Source organism: Rhinopithecus bieti, unplaced genomic scaffold, assembly GCF_001698545.2.
Source record: "Rhinopithecus bieti isolate Rb0 unplaced genomic scaffold, ASM169854v2 scaffold_30463, whole genome shotgun sequence".
NCBI lineage: Eukaryota > Metazoa > Chordata > Mammalia > Primates > Cercopithecidae > Rhinopithecus > Rhinopithecus bieti.
In genome coordinates, this window is record NW_016813249.1 from 363,226 (window position 1) to 385,700 (window position 22,475).

The 22,475-nt window shown below is 36.6% G+C and overlaps 1 protein-coding gene across 3 annotated transcripts in view; it reads left to right on the forward strand.

Moving 5' to 3' along the window:
- The window catches only part of BCKDHB (branched chain keto acid dehydrogenase E1 subunit beta), a 296,444-nt gene that overhangs the window by 75,503 nt on the left and 198,466 nt on the right, over positions 1-22,475 (forward strand). For all 3 annotated transcript variants that reach the window (XM_017847908.1, XM_017847906.1, XM_017847909.1), the window contains exon 7: positions 20,544-20,641. In XM_017847908.1, coding sequence (XP_017703397.1) covers positions 20,544-20,641 — 98 coding nt within the window. The remainder of the gene's footprint in view (positions 1-20,543; positions 20,642-22,475) is intronic.

The following is a 22,475-nucleotide window of genomic DNA, read 5'->3' on the forward strand; positions in this document are numbered from 1 at the left end:
TGTCTTTGGTTCTGTTTACATGCTGGATTATGTTTATTGATTTGTGAATGTTGAACCAGCCTTGCATCCCAGGGATGAAGCCCACTGGATCATGGTGGATAAGCTTTTTGATGTGCTGCTGGATTCGGTTTGCCAGTATTTTATTGAGGATTTTTGCATCAATGTTCATCACGGATATTGGTCTAAAATTTTCTTTTTTTGTTGTGTCTCTGCCAGACTTTGGTATCAGGATGATGTTGGCCTCGCAAAATGAGTTAGGGAGGATTCCCTCTTTTTCTATTGACTGGAATAGTTTCAGAAGGAATGATACCAACTCCTCCTTGTACGTCTGGTAGAATTCGGCTGTGAATCTGTCTGGTCCTGGACTTTTTTGGTTGGTAGGCTATTATTCAGGCAACAACTTTTAAGTCTTTTAGTTGAAATAGTTGAACTCCAGACTTTAAGAAATGCATTTTTTCTATAAATCATCCAAACTTAGGTATTCTGTCTTAACAAAACGAAATTAACTAAGACAATCAGGTTTGCTAACTGTCAGCTGGATCTTTAACTACAATGAAGTAGTTTTGATACCCTCTGAAGCTTAATTTCTTCTTTTAGATTAAAATGTATACAACTGCTGAAAATCAGATAATTTTATTTTGTTGTAAACAATGTTATAATTAAGGCATTGGTTTACAATGGCTTACCTTATTTTCTTAAAAAGATTTATTTTTCTCATTATAAAGGTAACACATACTCTATCTGTGAGCCATCGATGCTTAACAAGCCACTCCTAAAACTTAGTGGCTAAGTCAACAACATTCTTTTTATAGCTCATCTGTAGGTCAGCATTTAGACTGGGCACAGCTCAGCAATTCTGGTCTTGTCTTGGCTCCCTCATAGGTCTATAGGCAGTTGCAGGTCAGGTGTGGATGGATTTGCTGATCTTAGTTGGGCTGTTTCACCAGTTATGGCTGGTAGGCTTTGGTCTATCTGTCTCTTTATCACCCTGTGGGCTAGCTCAAGCTTGTTCACCTGATGGAAGCAGAGGTTGTAAGGCCCTTGAAGCATAGGCTTGGAGTTGACATCCTGTCACTTCTGCTATAGTATGTTGGCCAAAATAAGTCAAAAAGTCAGCCCAAGTTGAAGAGAAGGACAAATAGCATATCTTCATGGGAAAAGATGCATACTCATATTGTGGAAGGATGTGAATACAGGGAGATTTGAATTGTATCTATTGTTTAATCTTTTATATATGTTTGTACTGAAAAGTACAAACAAAGATAAAGGGAACTCATAAGTCCATTCTCTAACTACTGTTGAGTTTTTGTTGTATATACTGTAAGACTGTTTTATCTACACTTTTAAACGTATATTGTTAATCAATTTATTTCAGTTTCTATTTCATTACAAGTCATGTTTGTTTATTTCATATTTATTCTTTTATGAAGTGAAAAGTAGATTTTATTTCATTCTTAAAATTGCATGGTAGCATTTATTGTAAATTTACAGTTCCAGATATCTAAAGCAAGCAGGACTTCAGCTAATAGGCAATTACTCTCTTTTGTGATGAGAAGGCCCTGATTTAGTATTGAGTAGCAAGAAGAGTCAAAAGGTGTTTAGTCAACTGACAGTGCAGTTGCCTTTGAATTTGTTTGTATATCTTCTGTGACTGACTTAATAAACTGAGCTATTCATGGAATAGGACCCAGTGGAATTTTCTTATACTATGGTATATTCTTAATATTATTCACTTTTCAGGCTAAGTTTGACCATAAGCAGATATCTATTTTTGATCATTAGCTTTAAGGTATTTACATTCTCAATGACTAAGCTTAAGCTATGTGGTAGAGTGATTTATTTTTGTTCCTGAATAAAATTTTAATACCACGAGTCATGTGCTTTCTTTGTAAAAAGTTCCAGTATCACAGAACTACATAGCATAATATAGTGAAAGTTCCCTTTCCCTACCGCCTCATTTTGAACTCCTTTCCTTAAGCCTTTTTCTGTGCCTTTATATTTACATATATATGTGAATATATAGAATACATTTACTTCCATGTAAACAGATTTTGTGTGTGTAACATAAAAATATTGTGTTATAAACATTGTTTTGTAACTTGCTTTGCAAATTGTTTTCTATCCATTTAGTCAAGTATGTGAGTGTATAAAATGTACACACACAAATAATACAAATAAGAGCATGTTACAAATATTGTATAACTTGCTTTTCTTGCCAGTATATTTTTGGTATATTTCTGTATCTATTCATATAGGCTTAGCTGGTTTTTATATTCATAAAACCATATTCATTTTATAGTCATAAAATTTCTTCACATGTACCTTCACATGTATCCTTTCCCTGTTATGGAACAATGAGTCATTTCTAAATTCTGGTTATTTTAAACAATGCTGAAGAAAACATCTCTGCTTATATATATATGTGTATGTAGAAGAAGAAAATTACGCCTGTGTTCTTTAGTGTAAAAACTCTACAGCCTGCATCTCTTAATCCTTTTCTTACTTTCTCTAAGCCCCATATATTCAATTTAGCCCTGAGTAATGCATGATTGATGAAGCCAGATGCTGTGTGTCTAAACAGCAGTTAATAAAAAACTATGGAAGGATAGGGAATCATTGCCACAGGTACTGCAGGGAGGCAATACTCTATAAAGTAACTATTTGTTACTGAAATCTAAAAATGAAAACAGGAAATACTTGTCAGACATTTAACTTGGTAATTGTAAGAGTGAAAACCTTGTGTTTTTATTTACTTGTGTATCAGAATTTGACATTTTTTAATTAGAAGAGTTAATTTTTTCAGAGCAGTTTTAGGCTCACAGCAAAACTGAGAGAAAGACACAGAGATTTTCCACATACCCACTGACCTCAAACAAGCATAACCTTCCTCATCGTCAACATCCCCATCAGAGTTGTACATTTTTTACAATTGATGACCTACGTTAACACATTGTCATCACTCAAAGTCCATGGTTTACATCAGTGTTCACTCTTAGTGTTGTACCTTCTATGGGTTGTATAATGACATGTATCTACCACTGTAATATCTTGCAGAGTATTTCCACTGTCCTAGAAATTGTCTGTGCTTCATCTGTTTGTCTCCCCTCACTTCAACCCCTGGCAACCACTGATATCTTTACTGTATCCATAGTTTTATCTTTTCCAGAATGTCATATAATTGGAATCATACAGTATGAAACCTTTTCAGATTGGCTTCCTTCATTTAGTAATATGTGTTTAAGGTTCCTCCGTGTCTTTTCATGGCTTGATAACTCATTTCTATTTAATGCTGAATAATACTCCATTGTTTGGAATTAACACAGTTTATTCATTCACCTGCAGAAAAGTATCTTGGTTGCGTCTAAGTTTTGACAGTTATGAATAAAGTTGCTATAAACATCCATGTGCAGCTTTTGTGTGCAAATAAGTTTTCAACTTATTCATCTAGTAGTAATTGTTTTATAAATTTGGGAGCTCCAGTGTTAGGTGCGTATTATTTAGGATTGTGATATTTTCCTGTTGGAGTAGTCCTTTTATCATTATGTAATATCCCTCTTTGACTTTTTAAATTGTTGTTGCTTTAAAGTCCGTTTTGTCTGAGAATACCTACTCCTGCTTGCTTTGGTTTCCATTTGCATGTAATATCTTTTTCCATCCCTTTATGTTAAGTTTATGTGAGTCCTTATGTGTTAAGTAAGTCTCTTGAAGACAGACAGTAGATACTTGGTTGGTGGATTTTTATTTATTCTGTATCTTTTAAGTGGAGCATTTAAGCCATATACATTTAACATTAGCATTGAGATGTGAGGTACTGTTTTATTCGTCATGTTGTTGCCTGAATACCTTTTTTTTTTTTTTAAGTTATCTTTTTTTTTATAGGCCTTGTGAAATTTATAATTTAGGGAGGTTCTATTTTGGTATATTTCAAGGTTTTGTTTCAAGATTTAGAACTCCTTTTAGAAGTTCTTGTGGTGCTGGCTTGGTAGTGGAGAATTCTTTCAGCATTTGTTTATCTGAAAAAGACTTTATCTCTCCTCCATTTATGAAGGTTAGTTTTACTGGATACAAAATTGTTGACTGATAATTATTTTGTTTAAGGAGGCTAAAGATAGGACCCCAATCCTTCTTGGCTTGTAGGGTTTCCACTGAGAAATCTTCTGTTATTCTGAGAGGTTTTCCTTTATAGGTTACCTGATGCTTTTGCCTTACAACTCTTAAGATTCTTTCCTTTGTCTCGAATTTAGATCACTTGATGACCATATGCCTAGGAGATGATCTTTTTGCAATGAATTTCCCAGGTGTTCTTTGAGCTTTTTATATTTGAATGTCTAGATCTCTAGCAAGGACAGGGAAGTTTTTCTCTATTATCCCCTCAAATAAGTTTTCTGAACTTTTGGATTTTTCTTCTTCCTCAGGAATACCAATTATTCTTAGGTTTGGTCGTTTAACATAATCTNAATTCTTTCAGCATTTGTTTATCTGAAAAAGACTTTATCTCTCCTCCATTTATGAAGGTTAGTTTTACTGGATACAAAATTGTTGACTGATAATTATTTTGTTTAAGGAGGCTAAAGATAGGACCCCAATCCTTCTTGGCTTGTAGGGTTTCCACTGAGAAATCTTCTGTTATTCTGAGAGGTTTTCCTTTATAGGTTACCTGATGCTTTTGCCTTACAACTCTTAAGATTCTTTCCTTTGTCTCGAATTTAGATCACTTGATGACCATATGCCTAGGAGATGATCTTTTGCAATGAATTTCCCAGGTGTTCTTTGAGCTTTTATATTTGAATGTCTAGATCTCTAGCAAGGACAGGGAAGTTTTCTCTATTATCCCCTCAAATAAGTTTTCTGAACTTTTGGATTTTTCTTCTTCCTCAGGAATACCAATTATTCTTAGGTTTGGTCGTTTAACATAATCTCAGATTTCTTGGAGGCTTTGTTCATTTTTCTTTGTCTTTCGGTTAATTCATAAGCCTTGTCTTTGAGCTCTGAAGTTCTTTCTTCTACTTGTTCTAGTCTGTTGCTGAAACCTTGCAGTGTATTTTTTGTTTCTCTATGTGTGTCTTTCATTTTCAGAACTTGTGGCTGTTTTTTTCTTTATGATATTTATTTTTCTGTATACCTTTTCATCTATATACTGCATTGGTTTTTAAAAAATTTTGTTTTAAGTTTTTTTTTCACCTTTTCTGGTACCTCCTTGAGTACCTTAGTAATCAACTTTCTGAATTCCTTATTTGGCAACCAGAGATTTTTTTTCTTCATTTGGATCTATTGTTGGAGAGCGAGTGTGATCTTTTTGGGGTGTTAAGGAACCTTGTTTTGCCATATTACCATAATTACTTTTCTGATTCCTTCTCATTTTGGTAGACTGTTTCAGTGGAAAGATCTGGAACTCAAGGGCTGCTGTTCAGATTCTTTTCTCCCATGGGCTGATCCCTTGATGTGATGCTCTCCCCTTCACCTGGAGATGGAGCTTCTGGAGAGAGCTGGACTGCAGTGATTGTTACTGTATTTCTTGCTTTAGCCACCCAGCGGGGCTACTGGTCTCTGGGCTGATGCTGGGAAATGTCTGCAAAAAGTCCTGTGAGGTGATCTGTCTTCATATCTCCTAGCTGTGGATGCCAGCACCTGCTCCAGTATAGGTGGCAAGGGAGTTAAGTGTACTCTATGACAGTCCTTGGTTGTCATTTTGTTTAGTGTGCTGGTTTTTTCGAATGCTGGTTATGCCAGCAGTGAAGTTGTTATGTGGCCAGACTTAGAACCTCTGGTTAGCCAGGATGTTGTAGATGGTGGAATTAGCTGTTTTCTCCTTTTTGGAGCAGGATTATTCTGTTATGTCTTGAGTTTGTTAGCCTCTAGCCAGGAACTGGTGCTTTTAAGAGAATGCCAGCTGTGGTAGTAGAAGGGGGATATAAGCTTGTTCTTCGTTGGCCAGGATGAGTACTTGGGTTCCTCAGGCAATGGATGGGGCCCTGGGTGGGGCCCTAGAGTTCTCAAGAGTTTATGTATTTTGGCTTGGGCTATCAGGGTGGGTAGTGAAAACCCATCAGGTGGGGGCAGGCCTAGGCAGGTCTGAGCTCAGACTCTCCTTGAGCAGGGCTTGCTGAGGCCACTGTGGGTGATGGGGTGTGGTTCTCAGGCCAATAGATTTATGTTCCAGGGGCATTATGGCTGTCTCTGCTGTGTCATACTGGTCACCAGGGAAGGGGAGGAAGCCGGCAGTGACAGTCCTCACCGAGCTCCCATGCAGCAAGCAAGGTCAGTCTTACTCCTGCCATGCCCCACCAACAGCACACGTTTATATTCAGGCAGCTGGGGAACAGGAATAGATCTTGCCCCAGACTGCAAGCCTTCCTGCTGAGAAAACAAGCAGGGCTCTCAGGCCTTGCCCTTTTCCATCTGCCTGCACCATCAGCTGTGGCTTTTGTGCTTTTATCTACAAGTTGTATCTGCACTTCCTGTTTGCCCCCGGACTCTGCTCAGGAAAATTTGTACTCAGTTGAAAGTATTATGAAGTTCAACTAGAAGCTTCTTTTAACTTATGCCCACTCCTCCCTAATTCCACTGGCTGCCTTCCCTAAGGACCCCTGTGAGATAAGTCAGGGATGGCTTTCTCTGGTTTGAGCTGGGGACTGGGAGTGCCTACAGGTCGCTTCCCGCTCCTTCTTCTACTTTGATATTTCACTTGGCTGCCTAAATCCATTTTAACTTCAGATGAGGTTAAATTCTTCTCCTGTGATCTGGATTTTTAGGTTCCCCAGTGGGGATGTCTGTTCCGAGGCAGACGTTTCCCCCACTCACACCTTGGGAACTCACAGTTTTCCAGCTGTCTCATGGAGTTTGCAGTGTCAGGCTACTTCTTTCAAAGGGTCAGTAAATTGTTTTGGTTTTCCTCGTAGGTTCTTGAGGTGGTTCTTGGAGGAAAAGTTTACAGTGTGAGTCTCCACACACTGTTCTGTCTGTCCACATGGCAACTACATGTTAGTTCTGTCTTGTATCCACCATTTTCTCCATGTTGGTAATTTAGATCTTTGTATTTCCTCTAGCTTTTAAAATTTTAGTAGTAAAAAATTTTCTTTGCAGTATCATTTGAATTTTGAATGTGTTAATACATGAATTTAGAATCATGTCTGACACATAGTAAATACTTAATAAATGTTAATGTTGTTGTTAAAAGTTGTTGCTATTATTCTCATATAAAAATCTCCAATGATTTATTTTAATATTAACTCTTAAACTAAGCTTTTATTCAGAATGTTGGGGCATGAGAACTAATTAGAAGAAGTATTCTAACTCAGTAGAGAGGTAGGAGTAAGGGTCTATAGAACATTAGCAAGCAGGGTCAGCTGATATTTAGCCAGTTTCAGGGTTAGTCTAAAACTACCAACAGAGTAAACAGACAACCTATAGAAAGGGAGAAAATATTTGCAAACTATGCATCTGACAAAGGTCTAATATCCAGAATCTATGAGGAACTTAAACAAATTTACAAGCCAAAAACAACCCCAAGCAAGAAAGTGGGCAAACGACATGAACAGACACTTTTCAGAAGAAAAACAATCATGTAGCCAACAAGCATATGAGAAAATGCTCAACATCGCACATCGTTAGAGGAATGCAAATCAAAACCACAATGAGATACCATCTCACACCAGTCAGAATAGCTATTATTAAAAAGTCAGAAATTAAGAGATACTGGTGAAGTTCTGGAGAAAAGGGAACATTTATACACTGCTGGTGGAAATGTCAACTGGTTCAGCCATTGTGGAAAGCAGTTTTATGTTTTCTCAAAGAACTTGAAAAAGAATTACCATTCAACCCAGCAATCCCATTATTTAATATATACCCAAAGGAATATAAATCATTTTACCATAAAGACACATGCATGTTTATATTCATTGCAGCACTATTCACAATAGCAAAGACATAAAATCAACCTAAATGCCCATCAATGATAGACTGGGTAAAGAAAATGTAGTGTATATATACACCATGGAAAACTATACAGCCATAAAAAAGAATGAGATCATGTCCTTTGCAGGAATATGGATGGAGCTGGAGGCCATTATCCTTAGCAAACTAACGCATTAACAGAAAATCAAATACCACATGTTCTCACTTGTAAGTGGAAGGTAGACATTGAGTACACACAGAAAAGCGGACAACAGATACTGAGGGCGTGCTTAAGGGTGGAGGGTGGAAGGAGGGTGAGGATCAGAATAATACCTATCACTGAGGTTGGTGGATCGCTTGAGCCAACGGTTCGAGACCAGCCTGGACAACATGGTGAGACCCCCGTCTCTACAAAAAAAATGCAAAAGTTAGCCGGGCTTGGTGGTGTGCTCCTGTAATGCCAGATTCTTGCGAGGTTGAGATGGGAAGATCACTTGAGCCTGGGAGGTGGAGATTGCAAGTGAGCCGAGATTGCACCACTGCACTCCAGCCTGGGCGACAGGGTGAGACCCTGTCTTAAAAAACCCTCCAAAACCCCAAAACCCAAAAAACAAACTACCAATCACTTACTATGCTTATTACCTGGGTGATGAAATAATTTTTACACCAAGCACCCCTGACATGCAGTTTACCTATATGGCAAACCTGTACATGTACCCTTGAACATAAAATAAAAATAAAAATAAGTTTTCTGAAAAGGGAGGAATTGTTTTTGCAGTATAGTAGCCATTGATGGGGTGGTTCAGATTTAGCAAGAGAGGTGGATAGAAACAGTTGCTGGGTCTGTGGTCCTATGAGGGCCACTGTGGTACATTTTTAGTCTTTCTGGGACTCTCACAGATTATTTAGGATTATTTACAACATATTCTAACATATTTGTGAGTATATTTTATCATTTTAAATCAAGCCATAATCTTCCACTTTTTGGCTACAGCCCATTCCTAATGTGTTTCTCAGAACGTGTGCAAAGTCAAATATCTGGAAGTCAAATATTTACTTACATTTAATAAATAGATTTCCTTACCAAGAGAGCTAAAATAAAATTCTGTTTAAACTTCACCTTTTATACATGGTTGTCAGTGATATAGTTTCCAACATTTTATATATACCTTTAATTTTTTTCCTTTTGAATTCATCAATTCAAGTGACTTAAATGCACTGAGCATCCAGCTGAGGTTAAAAATTTTCTGTGTGCAACATAGCAAGTAATTTCTTACTTGCCTCCGATTTTACAATATTTTCTTTGCTGATAAGAGTGTTTTCACTTTTCTGTTGTTTACTTATAAAGTATTAAGGGCAAATAAGAATTCTAATAGTACAGAAACATTGCTGTACAGGCAGTGACATTAACAATGCCAAAACTGAACACTTGACTAGTGGAAAGGGTGTTGGGCTTCCATTCTTATAGCTAGCTTACCTTCAGAATTTCAAATTTAGAATAAAAGGCATATAATAAGCCCTTTAGGAGTTTTCATCTACACTGTATATATAAGTGTGTGTTGAGCATAAGTTGAAAATATGAAAATTCAGGTCTGACTATACTTAGAGACAGATAGGTGGAAAACACTAAACTCTTAAGGCCATTAGGTGTTTAGTAATTTTCATGTATATTTACTTTTTAAAGCTAGAAATAAAGTTGTAGGCTTATAAAAATTACAGTAGAGAAAATTTTCTCAGGGATATATAATAATTTAGGACATTTATTAATTTTATTAATGCTCTTTCAGCATCTCTCAGTGTTGAACTTGAATTTATGAATTCTAGCTAATTTATATATCCCTAGCACTGAATATAGCTAGGGTATGAAGTGATTAATATTGGACTACAAATCACAGTTTCTGGCTATATAAGTAAACTTGGAGTTCTTCATTTTTTGTAGTATTAATCCATGATTTAATATGAAGGAATTTATGTTCAAGAAAAATACAGATTTCTAATGGAGGAGTGATATACAGCAATGCACTGAGGCAGATTGTGGATGATAAGTATGTATAGATTCCACCTGCTTTATGGAATGTAAAACTTGATTAGTGTGTAAAAAATTAATTTGAGAAAATGGTAAGGAATTGCTGGGAATCTGTGAGAGAAAATTCTAGATTTAACTCTTCGATCAATCTCAGGAAAAACAGCCATTATATAATCTTAGGTTATATTTTCTGTTTTAAAACAAATATGGCAGGCATAACACCTCCCTTTTAAAATACACATTTTTTGCAATTTTCAAGACTTATGGAAAGGATCAAGCTTGATATATGTTTATATTTAATATTTCTGAAACCCATTTTGGGCAGATTTGTATCTGCTGTAACAGTGGTTATGAGCTTGGACCGCAGAGTGGCCACACTATCTATAACCAAGTTCTTTCATATGTCTTTGCCTGTTTTCTCAACTGTAGCATTGGATAAATCTAGTATTAGTCACATTGAGTTGTAAGGATAAGAGGTGATACTTTAAAGGTGCTTAAACGTGCCTGATATGTTGAAAGGGCTCACTAAATATTAGCCTTTCTCATTATTATTAATATATTGGAGTCTTTATTTCTCATCAAAGGTGACCTTTTCATCTAAGTGCTATTTATAATTTAAATCTCTGTTGGGTCTTTGTTAGTTGTCTGTCATCCTCACACTTGCCCTTCTGTGTTTTCTTCTGTAATTCATGGGCTGGAAACAAGTTAACTGTATTTTCCTCACCCCCTTGCAAGCTGACTTTCATTAGAGGGTGGGAGGAAGGTAGAAAGGAAGCCATTGTGGTGTTTGAGGCAGCTTTGGCAGTGGCAGTTGAGGAGACTTTGCTGTGCTGCAGTGACCGTTGTTCCACAGTGTAGATGGCAGCGATGTTGGTGGTAGGACATTTAATAGTGATGGCTCTGCTCAGCAGCAGCCAGTGGTGGTTCCAGCACTGATAGTGGCACCTGTGAGCTGTTGGGTCTGGCTCAGAGATGGTAGCTGCTTCCTGGTTTGCATTGTTTGCATGCAAACATCCCTGGTTTGCATTGTTTCACCATTTGTTACCCTAGACCTTCCAACATCTTTGTAACAGATTCCCTGAATTAAATTAAATTTTTCTGGAGAGGTTGCCCTCGAGAAGAGGGTGTTCATCAATGAAATCAACAGCTATCATTTAATGTTAGATATGCAATAAGGAATTTTGCAGTCTAATAAATATAGCATGTATTCCCCATATATCTTTCTTACCTGAAAATAATTGTCTTTTGTTGTCAGTGTGTCCCAGTGACTTTTTCTGTCTCGTCTGCATTTAGGAAGTCAGTGGACACAGCTCATGCTTGGTGTCTAGTGGGAATTGTTGCTCCTCATGGGTAATATTGGATTTATGAAAACTGAGGGACTTATATTACCAAAAGCATGATGTGAAAAATATATTACATATATACTAATATTTCAATGATTTAAAGTCATCTACCCAATAGAAGCCACTATATTTCATTGATTCTAAGCTACCCCTTCCCCCCTCATATTTTAATCTCTCTGATATTGGATTGTGACTTAAAAACAATGGCATATTGCAGTCATCTCATCCAGTGGCCAGTAGTTGCTGTCATCTGCTTATGTGCCAAGATAAAAATCATAATATAGCTTAGAATAAAATTCCAGAGACACCAGAGAAGGTGTCTCTTTTGACAAGTTGAAGACTCTTTTGACAAGGAGATGCTAAATGGTTGCGGTGAGATAGAAGGGTGGGGGAAGTGGGAAATCACAGTAGTTTAACAACCCTTGGAAGCAGGAGTCTAAAGTAAGCTGTGCCTAATTGCTGAGCTAGTTTGAGAGCCTAGCATCAATCTTTTAAGTTTTTAAATGAATTCATTTAAAAAAGCACTGCATCACTGATGTGCTTGGTGACACAGAAAATGAGATTCTCTGGAGAAATGTGGACACTGATGATTATATGTCAAAGAGTGAGAAGAATTACATTTGGATTTCTTCATGAATTTTAGGAATTGATTAAACCAACTTATTTTGCTTATGTTTTGTTTTTATGTCTGTGTCAGGGTGATAGATAATAAAAACCCATATCTAATTAAGTTTACAATTTTTTTTCAATAAGAATAAAATAAAAATTCTATAAAGTGTATCAGTTTAATTAGCAGTTTTTTCCCTAATGGTTCATACAACAATGATGCACTTTATTGAAATATTTTTTCTGTCTCTGTATAATTCTTTTTGTTAGGTGATATTTTTTCCCTTTTAAACTCTATGTGCTGATGTAGAATGGCTTTAAAATATCTCCCTTTCATTCAGTGTTCAATTTTTTTTGTCAGTTTTCCAATTTGCCTTGTAAAATTTATACCCTATGAACAAAATTTATTCTATATGTGTAACTCCTTGCTATAGAAAATGCTTTGGCAAATATTTACCAAAGGAATTCAAATATATTAAACATGGAAGACAAACAATTGCCATTAAAATTGGTGATAGGAGAACTTTTCCTACACTATGAAATGCTGCATACTAGAGAGTACAGTAAACAAATGAACAAAAAACCATAAGGGTAATTGCAAAGATTAAATAAGTTGTGTTATAAATGTGGCCAAATTTTAATGTGTTATGTATTAAATATACTGATGCATATTATAGAGTATCAGTCTCATCAAAGCTTCTTTTTTTGTTTACATTAAATGAGACAGGGAAATGTAATTAAGTCAATTTGGAAATTTTCTAAGAAATATGAAGGTGCCTTATCATATCATTACTTTTGTGATTTATATTTGCCAACTTGGTTTTTTTTTTTTTTTTTTTTTTTTTTTTTTTTTTTTTTTTTTTTTTTTTTTTTTTTTTTTTCTTTTTTTTTTTTTGAGATGGAGTCTTGCTCTGTTGCCCAGGCTGGAGTGCAGTGGTGTGATCTCAGCTCACTGCAACCTCCATCTCCCAGGTTCAAGCAATTCTTATGCCACAGACTCACGAGTAGCTGGGATTATAGGCATGTGCCACCATGCCCGGCTAATTTTTTTGTATTTTTAGTAGAGATTGGATTTCATCATATTGCCCAGACTGGTCTCGAACTCCTGACCTCAAGGTGATCTGCCCACCTCGGCCTCCAAAAGTGCTGAGATTACAGACATGACCCACTGCACCCAGCAAATATTTGCCAACTATTTTGAAAAGATTCCTAATTTATCTCATTATGCAAAAGAACTAGAAAGTGAGACTTGCCAGTTAATTATTGAAGAAAAAAATTGGACTGCATTTGAGTTTAAATGGGTCCAAGCCTTTAGGTTTCAAGTTAATATTGCTGTTCAGTTAAAAATAACAGATGATTTTTTTTAAAAAAATTTTCAGTGTTAGTGATAATAAGAAAACATTACCCTCTGAAACAATAACAGTATAAAACATTTACGACCTTAAAATCATGTTTTATATGTAAAAGTATCTCAGTTTAAGAAGTCTCCTGGCCAGGCATGGTGGCTCACGCCTGTAATCCCAGCACTTTGGGAGGCCAAGGCTGACGGATCACCTGAGGTCAGGAGTTCAAGGCCAGCCTAGCCAACATGGCGAAACCCCATCTCTACTGAAGAATACAAAAATTAGCCAGGTGTGGTGGCAGGCACCTATAATCCCAGCTACTCAGGAGGCTGAGACAGGAGAACTGCATGAACGCGGGAAGTGGAGGTTGCAGTGAGCTGGGACCGTGCCAGTACACTCCAGCCTTGGCAACAGAGCGAGACTGTCTCAGAAAAAAAAAAGAAGTCTCCTGGTTACATGCAAGGTATTAGCTGATTATGACTTGATATAATGATTTTTAGACTGTTCATTGGTCATTGTTTTTCATTTAGTGGTCAAGAGTGTCTAGCAAAATGCTGACTGGCATATGCAGATACTGAATTTACATCTTCATATATTCATGTCTCTCAATATTCAGAACTCAGTTAAATTTATCCAGGAAGATAAGGAGGTCATAAATAGTATACCAAATGTGGCTTTGCTTCTTTTACAGTTAGAGAGCTTTGTTAATATCCTCATTTTCTTTATTTGTACTAGCATTTCCAAATAGAATTTGTTTCACAAGGAAGTATCAATGTATAGTCTCTGTCAGGCCTTGCATTAGTCCCAGTTTCTCATAGTTGATTTTCAATGGCTTTTCAAATTTGGTATACTTTCTATTATATCACAACTTATTTTCCCAACCGTCTAATGGAGACTTGTTAAGGTGGGTCAACCTCATTTTTGTTTTTGAGTTTAATATTACAAATTTTGTTGAAATTTTATTTTGAAGTAGTTCAAACAAAAGATTGCAAAATAGTATGAAGAATTCATACGTACTTTTCACTCAGCATTCCCCCATGTTAACTTCATAAATAACCACAGTAATATTGATAAATATCAGGACATTAGCATGGATACAATACTATTAACTGCTCTATTCACTTAATTCCATTTTCCTTAATTGCCCCACCAATGTCCTTTCTTTGGACTGAGATTCTATCCAGAGTTTTCATTTATTGTTCTTTCTCCTAAGTTTCCTTTATTCTGGGGAAGACAGTTCCTTGTCCTTTTTGTCTGTCATGGTCACGACATTTGGTCAGCTCTTTTGTAGACTGCTCCTCAAATTGGGTTTGTTTGATGTTTCCTCGTGATTAAACTCAAGTTATGTCTTTCTGGCAAGAATATTATAGAAGTGATAGAGTGTCCATTCCAGTGCTTCATATGAGATGACGTGGTGTTGTGCCCAGCTTACTTGTTTTCACTCTTCTGTTATGAATATGTACCCCACTGCTAAGAATGCCAGCTTTTTGGCTTCGTGCATCTAATTATATTCATTTTTCAAGATTTGCCTTTTTAAAATGGTTTTCTCTATTTGCTCTACTTCATTTGATCTCTCACTTCTTTGCATTCCATTTGCCATAATACTCAATAAAACCTTGTCATACTGATGGCTTGAAAGTCTATGTTATGTTGTGGGAGCCTCACCCACTGTTGCTCCCAGGAGACCTCGTTGGTTTATTCCCTTGGGACATTGAGACTTTTGTGCCAATTTATTTTCTCCAAACATGCTCTCAATAATCATATGGGTTAAGTACTACCAAAGTTTGGCACTTAATTATTATTTTATTTATTGAAAGTTAATTTTATCTTCTAATTAGATGGTATCTTCTTGCCATCATGGACAATTCTACGGATTTTTTTTTTTTTTTTTTGATTACTTGGAGAGAGAAGCAAGTATTTTTAATAGTATGTTGATTTAGTCTGTTACATCAACATACTATTTAATAGTATGTTGATATAGACTATTAATTTTTAGATTTTTTTCAATAATTTAAGGTGAAGAGGGGAGGAAAAGATTGGATACATCTGTGCTTAGGGAATAATTTAAAAGTGATTACTAGAAGAAAGTACACTTAGTTTTCTTGTTCATGTATTCTTTCTTATCTCTAGCATTAGTGGTGAAAGTAAGTGTTGGTATAGAAGTGAAAATTGTCAAAAAAAAGACTGATTAATAACCTCAAAGCTGAAAGGAGATTACTAATTCAGAAAATGACAGTTATAAAATAGAAATCCGATATTAGTTTATAGTTGATTATCAGTTTTATACAGAAAATGATAATAGTGATAAGAATAACTCTTCTTTATAGCCTTAATGACTCTGCCATTGAATTACTTCAAATTGTGATGATATTTTCTTCCTAAGAGCTGATTAATTTAATGTGTTCACATTTTTGTTCCAATAATGGTCCTAAGATTACAGGTGGAATACTGGGACACAAAAATAATATAATATTTTGTCAGAGACTACCAAACTCATTAGATGCAGAGACAAAGCCACAACTGGGTTTCTGGTTGGGTGGATTTACCCCCCTCCTACCTTTCCCCATTAGACTGAATTTTAACAAACCAGATAGGCTTTCTCAGGTATGGAGACTTCGAATATGCTGTTGGAATCAGACAGCATGAGCTAACATATTTTAGAAATATACTTGACTTCATTTTAAAAAGAGAACATTTATGTTTTCTCACTATTTCATGTGTAATGCAATATAAATAAAGCTCTATCCGAGTTTCATGTTTGTGAGGAAACTAGCATTACTGCAGATTAGTGACAGGGCAGAGAAATGACCTTATTATCTCTGTAATGGTAATAGTGTGCTTCACAGGGGAGCTTGTGTTGTTAAGAGTGAGTTGTTATTTTCTCGCAGATGCTTTCTGTACAAGTTATTAATATATTAAATCAGAAGGATTGGAAAGTGCTGTCTAGGGACTTAGGAATATAATTTATAAGTTTCAGTATTCACCTTTACTGTGAAATATCATGTTTTTTTTTTTTTTTTTTTTTTAATTTTGATTTTTATTTTTATTCTAAAATTTTTTTACGCGCATGCACATTAATCATGTTATTATCTTGTTATAACTACGCCAATGGGCAAGCCGCTCCTCTCCGCCTCCGGCACGCCTGCGCCCATGATAGGGCCCCAGTGCGTGATGTTCCCCTTCCCAAGTCCAAGTGATCTCATTGTTCATGTTAATCTGATTTTGTAGATGTATACACAAGCATAAGCATGGTTTCACACGTCAATTTCTTTGCGCATCCCTTTTCTTTCTTTATGGAATATCCTATTTTTCCTGTGTCAAGTACCTCTGTCTCTAAGACCCACAGCAGTTGTATCCTCTGTGATGAAACCTTCTATCCCTGTAACCAAGTTGTTGCTTCCCTTTAGATTCCCAGAGCAGTTTGTTCCCATTGCTATGCTATGTTTTTATTTGTTGGCTGATAAATCTCTTTCCATCTTTGTGACTCACAGTCGAGTGTGTGCTTCTCAATGGCAATTCAGTTTTTCAGTTCATATTCCAGCATCTTGCATGATGCCTGCATATGTTGAATATGCAGCAACTATTAAATGAAAAATGTATGTTAAACTTGGTATAATTAATATATATATATCATTTAGACACCTAACCTCTTCCAAAAATGTGTTTAAGATGGATTATAAGCAATATAGCAAATTAGAAGAAAACTGGAAGAAAAAAGGAGGATGGGAAATAGAATGGGGCCAAGGATGAGCAAATTCACACCATGAATCTCTAAGTGAATCTGTAGTGTGAATGAGAATATGCGTTAAAAAAATCTATCCTTTTGATAATTGCATTTTACAATTTTGGCCTTGAAAAGATTTCGTGTTTTTCCAAGTTGTTCATTTTGTCACTGTTTATCTGATGCTGAAGTGTTTATCTGAGGAATGCTTATTAGTTCTAAGATTCTAATGTAATCAGCATATGGTGAAATGGAGTGGCATCAGTTCGTCCCACTTCTGTGAAAATAGGAATCTGTAATATGACTGTGTGTGGTGCTCTTTAGCTTCTGAAGATTTGTGCTCTAACTCCTGTCACCTGCTCCCTTTTACAAAGCACATAGCCGTGGGGTAGGAATGCAAGAAAGCTAACTTGAAATAACAATCTTTTCCTGGAATAAATATGTTTTAAATTAAATTTGACCAAGAAGTACCTATGAATTCTAGCTTGCTCTCCAGGTGACTTGTTTGCCAAATTTAAATAAATGGACATATTTAAATGAATTCTTATTCTGTTCTCAGGATAACATTTAAGCAAATCTAAGAAGAAGTTTTTTTTTTTTTTTTTTTTTTTTTTTTTTTTTTTTTCTTATTCTCAGTATGGTGTTTTTAAAATAGAGAATAAAACTTGGTTTGTTTTGTTGTTCCTTAGTTAATTGTTAAAATAATGAGGCCTTATTATTTGGGGTAATTTATTTAAGACAATAGAGCAATTAATCGCTCACTGGCAACCTGACAAAGGAAGTGGGCCAAGATGCCAACCCATTTCTTGTGATCTGCCAGCCCTTAAGAGTCGTGTGCTCCAGGGATTTGCTAATTGCCAGCTGGCAACTGATTTACAAGGCGGGAAAGACAAGACTCTTGAATCGTGGCCACTTACAAGTAAGATGCAACGTGTACTGGCTTTAAGCCTTGTCTACTGGCATTCAAATGTTGCTGCCAGGGGAGAGACTTGATGATGGCAAGGAGCCTATGTGCTATCTTTGGTGTGTTTTTCCGATGTCATCAGCATTGTTCTTGACCCTCAGTTTGGTTTAACAATTAAGACCTGCTAAATAGAATATAATACTCCAGTGATATATGTGTGTCTCCCTGTTTGTCCACCTGCCTGTCCATTCATCTATCTATCTGTCCATCCATTCATCCATCCATCCATCCATCCATCCATCCATCCATCCATCCATCCATGCAATGAATACTGGGGTTAAGCCATCAATGAATGGGCTGGAATTAACCTCTGAAAGCATTGTTTACAATTGGGGCTGGCAATCTTCTTCTGTAAATGAACAGATAATAAATATTTTAGGTTTGTGGACCATACTGTCTCTGTTGGAACTAGTCAGCTCTGCTGTTGTAGGGTAGAAACAGCTGTAGACACTGTGTTAATCAATGGCATGGTTGTGAGCCAATGAAATACTGTTTCCAAAAAAATCAGCTTGCAGCTATAGTTAGCCCACCCCTCAATTAGACAGTGGAAGTATCTGAGTCAACATAGTTTGGGAGCTACACAAAAGCTTTTAAAGAAGTGCTTTAATGCTTATAAGTTTTCTAACACTGCTTTATGTTCCAGGTTTGTTAGCTTAATTATTGTCTGTTTCGGGATATATCTAAAAAACTTAATTTTATAGATTTTACTGTTTTCTTTTTTATTTAAGCATATTAATCATTTAAATGATATTCAGCTCTCTCTGACACTGGTTATATAAATGTCATTGGATTGGAAATCTACAAAAAAACAAGGAATAAAATTCACCACTGTATCACCCACAAAGCACCATTACATTTAATAGTTTTTACTTATAAACATGATTTTAAAAACTACTTTGACATGGAAGTATGGTCAAGATACATTGATGAGTGAAAAAAATGCAGATTGTAGAAGAGTTCTGAACAGTATATATGATGTGATTCTATTTGTGAAAAGAAAAAAGATTATATATGTGTACACTAGCATATGGTAAATATCTGAGTAGATATGGAATCAGTTCTTAGTTTTCAAGCAAATGAAATCAACTTTCCAGTATAAGCAGAAGAAATTTATTGAAGGATAAATAAATAACACACAGATTCCTGGAATCCCCAAGAATCAGGTTTAGAGGCCATATATTTTGAAGCAATACCCCAAATAATTGGTTCTGCAAAGAGGCCCTGGCAACTGTCAGTCTGAATCCGTGATACCACTAAGCCTAGATGCTGGATTTGCCTCCACTGTTACGAGTATTCCAGAATAAATTCTAGACAGTTACTGCTCTTCTGTGTCATCAGCTTCCAATTCAGAGTCTGCTGTGGATGCATTGGATTGCCAGAGCCCATGTTTTGTGCCCTGGCTGCAGAGGAACCTTAGCGGGGAAGCATGTGGAATTCACTTCTGTAGTGGACAAAGGGCCCTGCCTCCTAAGGTAGAGGATTTACCAAATGTAGGAAGAGGATTCAGAATCTTGGATGCCAGAAAGAATGAGAGCTGTCTACAGCAGACACCTGGGAAATTGTTAGCATTGGTTACTTCTGGATGGTGGAGTTGGAAGGGCTAACTGGGAGCCTTCCAGAGGGAGGCTTTTACTTTAATTTTACTCTTCTGTCCTTTTTGAATATACATATATAATAAAAAAGTCCATGGGAAAATGAACAAAAGGGAACAACAGTTTTTTCCAGCTTTTCCACTGATAGTATTTTCACATAAGAACTCAAGAATGGCTAGGCACGGTGGCTCACACCTGTAATCCCAGCATTTTGGGAGCCTCAGGGGTGGATCACCTGAGGTCAGAAGTTTGAGATCAGCCTGGACAACATGGTGAAACCCCATCTCTACTAAAAATACAAACATTAGAGTGTGGTGGTGCATGCCTGTAATCCCAGCTACTTGGGAGTCTGAGAATCACTTGAACCCAGGAGGCAGAGGTTGCAGTGATCTAAGATTGTGCCACTCCACTCCAGCCTGGGCGACAGAGTGAGACTCTGTCAAAACAAAAAAAAGCCTGGGCGCAGTGACTCACGCCTGTAATCCCAGCACTTTGGGAGGCCGAGGTGGGTGGATCATTTGAGGTCAGGAGTTCAAGACCAGCCTGGCCAACACAGTGAAACCCCATCTCTACTAAAAATACAAAAGTTAGCCTGGGGGTAGTGGTGTGCACCTGTAATCCCAGATACTTGGGAGGCTGAGGCAGGAGAATCACTTGAGCCTGGGAGGCAGAGGTTGCAGATCACGCCACCACACTCCAGTCTGGGTGACAGAGTGAGATCCTGTCACAGACAAATAAACAAACAAACAAAAAACAAAACAAAAAACTAAAGAAACCTTCTCAACTAAAGTTCCTTCTTTATTAAGATTTTTTTAGTTTCTAAAGTTTTCTTTTGTTCCAAGATAGCTGCTGTATTTTATACATTTATATTGCATTTATTCATCTGTGCAGTAATGTCATAGAGCCATATCATAAATGCTGTTTCTGTTTTAAGTAATATAGAATTTAGAGAAACAATAAATAAAGCTTTGCTACAATGAGCTTCATAAATTATTTTATGCACAAATGTCACCTCAGAAAAAATAACTTTTTTTTTTTTCCTTTTCTGTATTTAGCGGAACAGGTTCCTATAGAACCATACAACATCCCATTGTCCCAGGCCGAAGTCATACAGGAAGGGAGTGATGTTACTCTTGTTGCCTGGGGCACTCAGGTGAGTAGCATTGATCCCGACTGTTAAAACCTATGTTGTGCTTGGAAGCTCTCATTTTAAATCCTGATACATGAAAAATTGAAAACAATGTTTTCTTTATATCTCAGATTAAATCTGGTGCTACTGATGCTAATTTCTTTTTTCCTTCAACTTTATTGATGTGTAATTGACAAATGAAATTATATATATTCAAGGTATATATGTGATGATTTGATATATGCATACCTTGTGACATGATTACCATAATCAAATTAATTAATGGATCCATCACCACACATAGTTACTATTTTGTGTGTGGGGGTCGGGGTGAGGACACTTCAGATCTATTATTTGCTCTAGGCACTGTGCTGTATATTAGATCCTGAGAACTTCCTTATCTTATAACTGAAAGTCTGTGGTACTGATTTCTGAGTGAAGGTGAGATGCCTGTATATATTAAAATGTATACACATGTGGTGGCTATAAATATATTACAATGTATTAATTAAAAACACATTTCTTTTGAAATATGTGTATACCCACATTACTTTTGCTGCAAATGGCTATAATCTTTTTCATTACATTTCTTGCCATTTCTCATGATTACTTTGCTGGCCATGTGTACCCATCCACTGGTCCAGACTCAAAATTCCATATCTTTCTTTTTTTCCAGTGACCCTCTCTACTGATCCACTTCATTTTCCCCCAGGCTTGTTGTCACTTTGCTCTACCTCCCAACTTTTTCTCTGGCCGTGAACTCCTATCTCTTCCACTTTTCTTCTCTCTCCTTCTTTTAAAGATATGGTCAGTTTTTATTTTCTGCATAAAGGAAATCCTTATTTTAGGAAATTTAGGGCAACACAATATAAAGAAGATAACAAAAATGGTTTTCAATATCACAAGCTCCTACTCTCCTCTCCTTTTGATTTTTGGCATGGAGAGCTACAGTCATCATGGTTTCTCACCTTCAGTGGGGTAACTCTGCTGCTTGGTGAGTTGTATCCCATTGACAGTGTCCTTGGTGGGTGTGGCAAACCTCTTTGCTGTCCTTCTGTCCACTTTTTAATCCACAACTCTGTTACTGTCAGCTCGTGACCTTACTTCTCTTTTTAATGGGGAAGTTAGGGCGTATTAGGTATTGACTCACATAGCTTGCTCTTCCGTTTGCTTCAGATTCTTTCCTTCTTCCCTTTGTCTTTGAAGAAGAGGTGTCTGGTTTACATAACAACCTCGGCAAATCGGTTTCAGACTGTGTTCCATTTTACCTTCTCCAAGACTGTAGTCTATTAGCTAGTCCCTCTCTTTCCTGGATCTTCAGTTTTCCATTTCTTGTTGCTCTTATTTAAAAAGTATGTCTCTCTTCACTATTTAAAGAATTCCTTTCCCCTTAAATCCCATTATACCTCCCTTCTTTTAACACTGAACTTGAACAACTGTTTTCTATTGTCTATATTTAATTTCTTAACTTCGTTATATTCTTGTACCTGTGAGTTCTATTCCCACTAATTTACTGTTTTTGTCAACATTACTGATCTTATAGTTGTTTGAATTCAGCTGTTATTCCTGCTGTGGTATGTGATACTGGCTGCTATCCCTGTGAAATCTTCCTCTTAAGCTTCTGCAGTACACTGTCTCCTGGTTTTCTTTCTAGCTCTTTAACTGTTCTTTTTATCTCCTTTTTTTCTTTCCTTCCCTCCTTTTTTCCCTCCCTCCCTCCTTCCCTCTCTTTCTTCCCTCCCTCCCTCCCTCCTTCCCTCTCTCTTTCCCTCTCTTTCTTCCCTCCCTCCCTCCTTCCCTCTCTTTCTTCCCTCCCTCCCTCCTTCCCTCTCTCTTTCCCTCTCTTTCTTCCCTCCCT